Source organism: Colobus angolensis, unplaced genomic scaffold, assembly GCF_000951035.1.
Source record: "Colobus angolensis palliatus isolate OR3802 unplaced genomic scaffold, Cang.pa_1.0 Scaffold75, whole genome shotgun sequence".
Classification (NCBI taxonomy): Eukaryota; Metazoa; Chordata; class Mammalia; order Primates; family Cercopithecidae; genus Colobus; species Colobus angolensis.
In genome coordinates this window covers 8,549,671-8,560,440 of record NW_012121265.1, presented here as the reverse complement: position 1 = coordinate 8,560,440, position 10,770 = coordinate 8,549,671, and the positions used below count along the sequence as shown (strand labels likewise).

General features: G+C 42.1%; 1 protein-coding gene across 1 annotated transcript in view; it reads left to right on the top strand.

Moving 5' to 3' along the window:
• The first annotated feature begins 1,582 nt into the window (after window positions 1-1,582).
• RBM20 (RNA binding motif protein 20) overlaps window positions 1,583-10,770 on the top strand; it is a 194,108-nt gene continuing 184,920 nt past the window's right edge. The window contains exon 1 of the mRNA XM_011927886.1: window positions 1,583-1,825. Coding sequence (XP_011783276.1) covers window positions 1,635-1,825 — 191 coding nt within the window. The 5' untranslated portion in view covers window positions 1,583-1,634. The remainder of the gene's footprint in view (window positions 1,826-10,770) is intronic.

Genomic DNA, 10,770 nt, shown 5'->3' with positions numbered 1-10,770 from the left:
CAATTTTGCGAATTGTGGCAAACTGATCTTTATGGACACAAGGAATTGATAGTGTCATTTTATATTAGAGGAGGAAGAAAGGAAGATAAAAAAGGGAGAGGGAAGGAAGGAGAGAGAATGATGGCAGAAGGAGAAAGAGAGAATGATGGCAGAAATCAACGGAGGCGGAGGCGTAGTTTCGTGAGGCTGGAAACTCAGTCTGGGGAGAAATGAAAGCGTCTTCTAGGGAATTCAAGTAGTTGCCAGGTCTCAGGGAATCCATCTTCAGAATTTTCCTCCGCGTGGTTGCGGGAGGAAGGTGAGTTGGGTGGAGATCCTGAGCAAACTCCTCTCCAGGCCATGGGGCATGCTGGGCTCGGGTTTCCCAGGCACCCAAGGCACGCTTTTCTCTACTTCCCGGGGATATTGGCATCAGGACTTAGAACTCCTGTATGCTGGACAGCCGGTGAGGTGTACTGGGCGGCCGCTTTCTCCGGTCTTTGCTCTGCTCCGTAGACATTTCTGCGTCAGGTGCCTCGCATATTCGCTCCCACGTGCCAGGACATTAAGCTGCACCTTGCGGGGTGGCTCTCAGCCTTGAAAGGCCTCAGGATGTCCGCGTCCACAGCTGTGAACCGGTGAGTGCAGGTGGACGGGCGCACGCGGGAGCCAGGGTAATTAACAGGGCTTCAGAGGGCGTGACGGTGACCGTATGATGTCGGCAAACTCTCTTTTCATCCTTTACATTTCCGCCGAGATTTGGCCAATAAATAACAAGAATAAAATGTACGCGTGGTTTTGTCTTTGCGCTCGTGGGGTCGTGGCGGGGTCTTTTAAGTCAAGAGAAAAAGAAACCAGAAACCCACGGTGGCTCCACCGGCTGCTTCCGGGGACACCTGAAATCAGCAGCTGGAACTGACAATTTGGAGAGCCCCGGAGATGGTCATCTGAGACCTGGGTTACAATACAAGTCCCACCTCGGGGCGAGTCCAGGCTTTCTTCCCCTCGGGGTCGGGTGCCTCAGGCGCGAGTGGCGCTGGCCCGGTTCCAGCCGCGGGCAGATGTCAGGCCCGGCACACTTTGCATGGGCGATGAGCGCGGACGTCCTGGGCGCGCTGGGTCCGCCAGGCTTGGCAGGAGCTGCGAGAGGCCGCGCGCACGGTCCCCGGGGACAGCCGGAGGCCTCAGGGTTCCCGGCTGGAGCGAGAGCGCGGCGGCCGGCCGCGGGCTGCGTGTGTCTCCTTCCTCGCGCGGTGTGCTGCGCCGTGGAACGCTGGGCTCCGGACCTTGGGGGTGCACTGTGGCGGGTGGCGTACACCGCGCTCCCTCCCCGCTTCCTGCGCCCAGGGTCGGCGGGCAGAGTTCCTGGGTCCAGCTTGGTGCTGAGCAACCCCCGGCCACAGAGCAGCTCCAGCCGGTAGGGAGAAGCCCCCTGGCCCCCGCCCCCGCGTGGCCGGCCCGGAGGAGCTGGAGCAGCAGGAGGAGGAGGCGGCGCCGCCGGGACTGCCTCCTCCCCGCCCCTCGCGTCTCCTCCCCGCGCCACCGGGAAGGACAAGGGGACTGGGCACGGGGACCCCGGCCAGTGAGCGCCCGTGGCCCAGGACCGCCCCTCCCGTGAGCTCTCTCGCCGCGATCCCGGGCAGGTCTCGCCCCGCATGGTGCTGGCAGCAGCCATGAGCCAGGACGCGGACCCCAGCGGTCCGGAGCAGCCGGACAGAGTTGCCTGCAGTGTGCCTGGTGCCCGGGCGTCCCCGGCACCCTCCGGCCCGCGAGGGATGCAGCAGCCGCCGCCGCCGCCCCCGCCACCGCCCCCGCCCCAAGCCGGCCTACCCCAGATCATCCAAAAGTAAGAGGGGCAGAAGGGAACAGGGACGAAGGGTGCGCCTGGGGACGCACCCCGAGATCCCCCTTTGTGGTTTCATCTCCCGTCCCTGCTGAACTTCGCTCGCCCCCCTTGGGTTTGAAGTTTTCTCGTCCCCTCTCTGGGCAGATTCGGTGTCCTTCTGGCCGTTAGGCTGGAAAGAGGGGAGCCAAGTTCTTTAGGGAAAATTATTTTGTATTTCCTTATCTCCTTTCTCGTCTCTTCAAGGATGGTACTAGATATTTTGAACTAAAATAGCTCAGATTGGGGGAAATGGCCCAGCGACTGTATGTCATCTTTCTGGTCCCAAGAGGACGCTGGAATGGAGAGTCGTGCGTGAGTGTGTGCGCGCGCGTGAGGGTGTGTAAGTAAAATGCCAAAAATTAAACCACCCTTCATGGTGCCCGTGAAACCAACCAGTGACACTGGGGTGAAAAGGGAGGTGAGAGTTTGTAAACAACATATTTTGCTTTACCCTGAAAGTGTAGCCACGTTTCAAGAAGGCCCTTAAGAAGAGTTTAGCTACGCAACCGTTTTCCATTAATGTTACCATCTTGTGACTCGGGTGACCCGTGCGACTTGGGTCGTGAATTCTCAGGTCGGCCTTCCCAATGCTTGGGAAGGTTGGGGGTGGTTAACAAGCCCTGAGAGGCTCTTTCAGCCCATTTGAGGGACATAGAAGTAAAAACAGTGATGCTTTGTGTTGTTTGTTCTTTTGAGATTGCGTGTGATGGTTTAAGGCCTAGAATGTTGGTTTATTTGAAGGATCTCTACTCTCCTAAGGGTTTACTCAGTTTGTAATGAAGTCTTCAAAACTAGTTTAAGAAGTGTAGGAAAGTGAATGATGAGCACTTCTGCGAAACTGACGACATTACATGAATACACGTAAGTACAGCAAAATATACCCTTATGGAACAGAGCAGAGGTTTTCCGCTGCTCTTCTGATGCTTTGAGTCCTATAAATTTAATAAAACTTAGTAACAGAAAGAATCAGTGATGGGTGTAAATGGAAGTAAATAGTAGTTAAGTATGTATTGTTTTGAAGACTGATTTGTCTAATAGAAAGAATTGCGCAAATTCAAGTTTAATGTTAGAAAACGCTGGTATCATATTTCAGAACAAAATGGTTCCCTCTTTTTGACTGGTGGAATACTGAATCTCCACTTGTGACAACTTTTTGCTTTAATTGGATATTTTATATAACTTTCAACTACAGTTTCCAACTATTCCAAAATGAAAATATTTCATATTATTATTCTTTTCTATTGTTTTGCAAATTATTCAGCCAATACTAAATATGATTGACAATTTATGTACATCAATACTTAAAGTTTATCTTTATTTCTTAATATAAATATAAAGCAACAGAGAAAAACTATTTAAAATTTAAAGTTTACTTAGTGAAAAATCCAATTGGGCCAATTATTAATTTGGAAACAGCTGATGTGCTTCGTATGGAGCCAGTGCCTTGTGGCTTGAAATCAGGCTGCATCTGAAGTTTATTGAAATTGCTTTGGTATTGTAATCGCCTTGCACTTTTGTATTATTTACTTTTAAGTAGAAGAAAACTTGGAGCTTTATATTCACAGAAAGGTCTTTGTAGAAGGGCATCTGATTATGAAATACTGCCAGGTTGAAAATAAATATCATTTTACGGAAATGGATCATTTAAAGTATATTTTATTTGCTTCATATAATAAATAATTTACCCTCTAAATTCATCCCCCATTTTGAAAATCCCATCTTTGGAATAGCTAATTTTAAAAGAAAAGACTCGGGTTTTCAAAGATGGCCCCTTCTACTTGAAGGGCAGGATGTAGACCTCAAGAAGCACCTCATTGCTCTCCTTGCTTTACACTGGTGACGGATCAGTGTTCAGGGACCAGGACCCAGGGCTGTGAATATGCCCATAGGATTGGATGTTTGCATACTGACGTTTCAGTCTTTCTTTATAAGGATGATTTGGAGTTTGTGCTCTCCTTAGTACCCACTGAAATTCCACTGGAACCAGACACAATGTCGCAAACGCTTCATAGGTCCATCTTCAATGTGCCGAAATTTGAGCAGGTTGTTTTGAAACTGCATTTGCATAATTCCATCTGAGCAACCATTTTTATGTAGTTATGAGGTGTGGTTTGCATCAGCCATCTTTGAGAAAATATAGTGGAGCTACTGCGCTCGGCTGCAAAATGAGTTGTTTGCCTGTTGATTTGGGGAATTTTGTGAGCTACAGCTTTGGACGAAATTCTCCTCTGGTGGAACACATATTAAATATTATTAGAGAACCTCTATTTTTTTCTAGTTATTTTAGCGAGGTCGTTATGTAACTCGTAAGAGGAAAAGTTTTGATTGCTTTCAAAATTATGGCAGCATCAATCTTCTTCATGTTGCATAGTACGTTTGAAGATTACAAACATTTTTCCACTTAATGTCTATGTTTACTGATTTTTATTAGTAATGGTTTTTATTTTAAAGTCAATGACTTTGGATAAACCATAGTAACAATTATAATAAAAATCAGTTCCTGTTCACATGTTATATTTGGTCTTTAGAGAACTGCTGTGTACTACATTTACAAAGATAAACACATGAAGTGTGATGACTAATAATGAGACTGATTTTGTTTGTTTTATGGAAGCCAGTCTTAGTACTTATGAAGATTGCATCTAGAGTTAATTTCTCTGGAGTACAATGATTTCATTTCCTTATCATTGTATTTTTAGCTTCCATTAAGAATCATCCATACCTTTTCTACTCTTGCTTACTATAAAGATTATCAGCCACGTATAGACACAGATAATATTTTATAAGACTTTAATTTTAAATGTGCATCTCCAAATTGGCTTAGAGGCATTGTTGTATATAAAACATGACTTAGGCTATTTAGGAAACAAGAACTATAAATAATACCCTAAGAGGAGATTTGGGATAAGTTAGGAAATCAGAATAATTTGAGAACTTAACAAATATATGTTTTTTCCATACTAGCAGAAACAAGAAAACATTGACATTCCGGTGAATGTTTTATAAGGATTTATCTCCTCCAACATTCACAATGTTTTATTTTTAAAATTATTTTGTTTTAATTGTGAGGTTTAAAATCAAGCCTAATCCTTTATTTATAAGAAGTTATTTATTAACCTTGATGAACGTCAGAAATTTAAGTTTTAGGTTGCAAGTTTTAAAGCACTCATTAGAATGAAAACAGAGCCACTCAATTCCGTGTGAAACGTTGCAGTTAGCTGTCAGATGGAACCACAAAGTATACCACTAGTCATGGAGGAAAGACACCAAACACGTGCACCCCTCTTATGAAGTTAATGTATGGGGGATTTTCCTAACTTACTTGATTTGCAGCAAAATATTCCTGGCTAATGCATGACATCAGGTTGCATATTTAATTTGAGTATAGATGACACTTTTTTCTACATTATTTTTAAAGCAGTGAATAAAAATAATTATAAACAATAGAAAAAGTTTTGGTTTAGCGTTTGGTAGCTAGTGTCACCTGCGTGTGTTTGTAGTTAATGAAAACATGAATCCAGCTTTGATCTCTAAAGTTCATAGTCTTCTGTGTAGCATTAGAACACTGGCTGTCTATATTTTCAGAGCAAAGTGCTCCCCTCACTCAGAATAGAAAATGTTATAAGTAGCAGCTCCGATTTACAGACTCTAATTTTACAGACATTCTGCAGAAGGATCCCCATGTAACCGTTAGGGAGTCATGTGCAGGGAGGTTGTGTATGATGTTCACCCACTTTGATGGGTATGCTGACAATCACATCCAGAATCAGAGAGAAGAAATAAGAATTTGCTAAAAAGGGACATTGCCTTGCATTCATACTTGGTCCTTTCTGGAAAGAGGATGGAATTTCTAACATCTGTGCCAGTTAACATCAGTGTGAGCCCACTTTTAGGGGAAATAGGAATACACTTGTAGAAGGAATTTTGAAAATTTTAAATACCATCTTAAACTGCACATAAGACAAGCATTCAGCAGGGAAACCATCTGAGAGGATTAAGCCTTTACCCCAACAGGGAAGAAAAGGGGGGGGGCTATTTTCTTAGCAGCCTGAACCATTCTTTTGCTTTTCTAGAAAGCTTTCCAAAGTTTTATCAGAAAAAGAAATTTTGCTTCAGGGTTTGTTGTGATAAGTATTTTTAGATAGTATGTACTGTCATTTAGTTGTGAGTTTTTCCTCAAATTGCCAAAGAAATCAGTATTATGAAATCTTGTACATTATTCCTATTAGTCACAGTAAAGGACTATGCATATGGTGCACACAGAGCCGTTCTCATGCCAGTGCTGTAGGGGGGAAAAGAAGAAGAATTTGATCACCCCTTTTATTTTTCTATCTGTGTTTTCTTTCGCTACCTCCTTAGCAGTTTATCTAATTAATAATTTAAAAAACCCAAGTCTGTCCACTGGAAAGTGAACTCTGATCTGTTAAGATCTCTTTGCCTGTCCTAATAGTCACCAGGGGGCGGAAAAAACCCAACCAGGATTGACTCACAGTGAAATGATTCCACATGATCCAGGTTCTTTCTCTTCTGATTTATTTATTTATTTATTTATTTATTTATTTATTTATTTATTTATTTATTTATTTATTTATTTTCTGTGGCTTTAGGTTCTTGACTCCAGTTTAAACTAATATTCTTCCCTGCCCACAAGAGCCGGTCCTCAAGTGAACAGATTGATATAGCTTAATTCACAGGTTTGATAAACAAGAATACACAAAATTTTGGGAACTGGGGTTTAATCAAGAGACAGAAATGAAAATGGACTGAACTAAATAGAGAAAGTAAGAATGGAAGAAGCTTGAGATATTAGACTTAAAACCCAAAAGAGAAGTTCAGAAGCAGAACTCCCGTCTCCCTTCATCTGTCGTGGTCTCCCTGCCAGACAAAAGTTTGAATGGTCTCCTATACCACAAAATCCTACTTAATCTGATTTTTATTTCCTGCCACAGTGATTATTTAATTGGGGATGGTCTAGCTGATATTATTTTGGGTATTTTAACAGGGAAAATTGCTGTGGATCTGCAGCTGGTGTGAGTGACTGGTAGCTGTGTTTAGAATAGAGTGTTGAAAAGCTTTGCATTAAGTAAAATGATCCATATTCCAGAATCATGGCAAGGATGGTAATTAGTGGTTTGCAGAAAGGAGCACACAGCAGTTCCCTTTCTGTTTAAAGAACCTGGCTGGATCTTGAGAATATGTGTATTATCCTGGATGCCTAATACTGCTTGTTCCTACCAGTGAGTAGACTGGCAGATTCTGATCCTAATTAAGAAGATATATTTTTGAATAAGGAATGTGCATTTGGTTTCCAACACCACCACAGGGGTATTGTTGGCGAGCTGATAGTTTGACTGGCTCCATGGGTGGTCACTGTTTAAATTCCACCCAACTAAGGAGCTGTACAAGATTTTAGTCTTTGAAATTTACATACAGCTAGTGTGGGGACAAGTTATCACTGCCAGCTGTTGGGGGAGGAGGTGAAAGCAAGGAGGACTCCCCTCCAAATAATTTGTGTGTGTTTTGGATATGTTGCGTATATCCATCTAATACGATAAACTCTTGACTGTGGTGGAAGTTACAGTCAAGTTGATTGATCTTCCTCTTCCCTGCAACTCCTGATGGATTTTATAAGATAAGTAAGTCCCTGATGGTTTCTAAGGCAACTTTTCCAACTTGCTGACAGCAGATCTGCAGGGGAGATGGCACATGTTGGTGCTAATGTACTTTATGAGCAAAAAGGGAGCAGTTAAGCAACTTGCATGAGGATGTATTGATAACTCAAGCTCAGTTGGACAAATCAAGCTTTCCATGTGTTCAGAAACAAAAGGCAGGGGGTCACGCATGTGTTTGGGAGTGGTTATCACCCCATGAAGATAGTTTCCACGCCACTTTTGCCTTCTTTAATGTGGTATTTGCTTTAAGGCTGTACCAGGGCCACCTGCTTCTGCCTTTTATTTGCACCTGCTTTCTCCTGATCACACTAATGACCCATTGGTTCTCAGTTACCACTTCCCACTCTGGCCCACACCTGGAAACCTCCAATTGCTGCTGTCTGGACATCTTAAATACTTTTTGGTTTTGCAACTTGTCTGTAGACTCTTTCCCAAATATGTTTTTAAGCTTTGTTAGGCCTGCCCTTCAACCTACCCTCCAGGAGTAGTCTAGGAGCAGACTAGGTAATATATATTTTAAAGTGTCAGGAGTAGACTAGGTAATATATATTTTAAAGATGCATTGGTTTCATTCAATCTCTTCCTTTGGTTTATTTTGAATTAATTATCGAAGAGAATGATTTAAGATCAGTCTGATGCTTTCAGGTGTAAAATGAGCATCTTTGCTCTAAATTAATTACTGGGCTTCTGTCGAGGAATGGCAGAGAGGAAAAAGCTCTGGATTGGGAGTCAGTGACCTGGATAAGCCAATTAATCTAGCCTCTCCAGGGATTGGAAATGATCAATTGCAGTTTCTTCCAACAATAAAATTAGGTGGCTCTTGTGCAAATCTTAGCAAACTTGTGGAGTGATCACCAGTGTAGAATGCCTCCCCCATCTACTTCCTCCATCACCTGATACAGAATATGTCCCACATCAATTAAATTTAGCCGTGGACATAGGTATATATTTGTGACATTGATCACCCATGAAAGCAACAACCACAAAAAGAGAATGAAATGCTTTCTGTAGCATTCACAAAGAATATTTGGATCAGTGACATAATTTTAAAAGTCAGAAAAATAAACACTAATGTCAGTGAACACGAAGAAGTTTTCAACTGCTCTTCAATCTCTAAAAATGTCTTTGGTATAAGAATAATTTTTTTGGAATGTTAAAGTAAGTACTTTAACATTTACTTTAACAAACTGAAAGCAGCACTTTCAGCTTAGGAGACAGAGACAATAATTTCAAGTGTCTGAATTGGATTGTGTTAAACACAGGCCGGTGGGAGTGTGTTTGGTGACATTACTGGTTTCAGAGGCAGACAACGTAAACATAGAACACACAAACGTTTTACAGGACACGGCTGCAGTTGCTGCAGGGACTCCTGAACTGTGACGCACAGTCAGTCGGCCGCAGAGACCAGCCTGGAGCTCGCCCTGAAACCTCTTTGCAGCCTTGCAGATGTCATAGTTGTCCCAAAGCTGGGCCTCATGCTTCCGTGTAGCCTCGCTGAATCAGGGGACCGAGTGTTTTCAGAGCCAGGATGTGGGTGCCGTGGGGCCAATGCTGTGTCCTCCCGAGTTGGCAATAGCAGAGTTGTGGAGAAACTTTATTTGATATTTGAAATGATCAATATTTTAACCTTCTGCATAAAAAGGGAGATGAGTCTGTGATTAAATCTTGATTTAAAGTCTTCAAATATGTACATAAATGAGGATGAACATAAGAATATTTATTGCAACACTGTCTAGAAGAGTGAAAATTAGAAACCACTTAAATGTTTTTCAGTTGGAAAAATAAACCACATGGAGTTATAAGGTCATGTACTACTCAGCCATTAGAATGATGATGTTATTTTGCATTGGTTGATATGGAAGGAGGACCATATAATATTAACTAAAAAAAAAACAAAAAAACTACAAACTGCATGCGTGCAAAGATCTCATGTTTTTTTTTGAAAAGATGTATATGAGTGTGTTCTGGTGGCTGCCAACCTTAAAAAATATCTGAAGAACAAATGCAGAGAACATTAAGAGTAGTTCTAACTCTGGATGGGGCAATTAGAATGGTTTGTCTTTTTTTCTTCCTTTTAATATTGTCTATTCTTTTTAATTCAGTGAGCATATATCACTTTTACAGTAAAATAAAACAATAAACTGTTTTTTCTTTATCTCTTTCTTTTCCTAACCATCTGTACCTTCGAGTATTTCATTTTTAAAAACAGCCACCGAAGGAGTAGACATTTCACATTGGTATTGCACTATCTTGAAGACTGAGCTGCCCTTTAGCATCTTAGATTTTAGTCCTGAAAGGTGGCTGAGAGCTGTTTTAGCCCAGCCTTCCTGTTTTTCTAGGTAAGGCAAATGAGCATCAGAGAAGTCAAGCAAATTGTTGAAGGTCACACAGTGAAGGAGTCCTCAGGCTGGGATGAGAATCCCCTTATTTCTGTGTCTTATATTTTCTGCTAGGCCACCCTTTTGTCATCCTGGGAATGGAGGAGAGAGAAATGGAGGCATTCATAAATTAACCATGTATGTACTGGCCTTAGTCTACTCACATCCCCTAAGAGGGTTAAGAAAAGCATCCTTGGTTGTGTTATCTCCTCCCACCTCATCCTGCCCACCCACCCACACAGGACTTTTCTGGGAATGGCAGTAGACTGGGTCTCTCCTGGGCATCTCGTGCTCTGTTCCTATCTGCCAAACAGAAGCCAACCATCACATTTTCTTCTCTGCTCTTCTTGGTTCAAGGTTACTTTTTTTTCCAGATCCTTAATAGGGGAAAAACCCAATACCTACCTTCCTTTCATACCCAGAAACATCCTCTTGATACCTTTCCAGCTGTGGTTTAAAGATGAACCTTTTGAGATGTAAAAGCATAACTAATATTTTTATTTAAAGGAAGCAAAACACATTTTACTTCTTACTCCCAAGCCAATTATAGGAATGCCTGTTATTATTTCTGTCACCCCAATTCTCACTCTGCTTTAAATTTGTTTCAACCAAGGATGTAATTTGGACTGTATTTTAAAAAAGTAAACCTGCTTTGGGGGGACTATATTTGCATTCTTGCTTGCCCTTGAGTGTGCCCTCTCTTGCTTTTTCTTTTCCTGAAGAGTAATTTGTATAACTATAATTTTGTTATCATAGCTCAGGAAATTGGTCTTATTTAATTTTTTTCTAATAAACACTAGATTTTTAACTTTTTCATTGTCAGATAATGCCTCATATAGCTGTTTTTTTTGTTTTT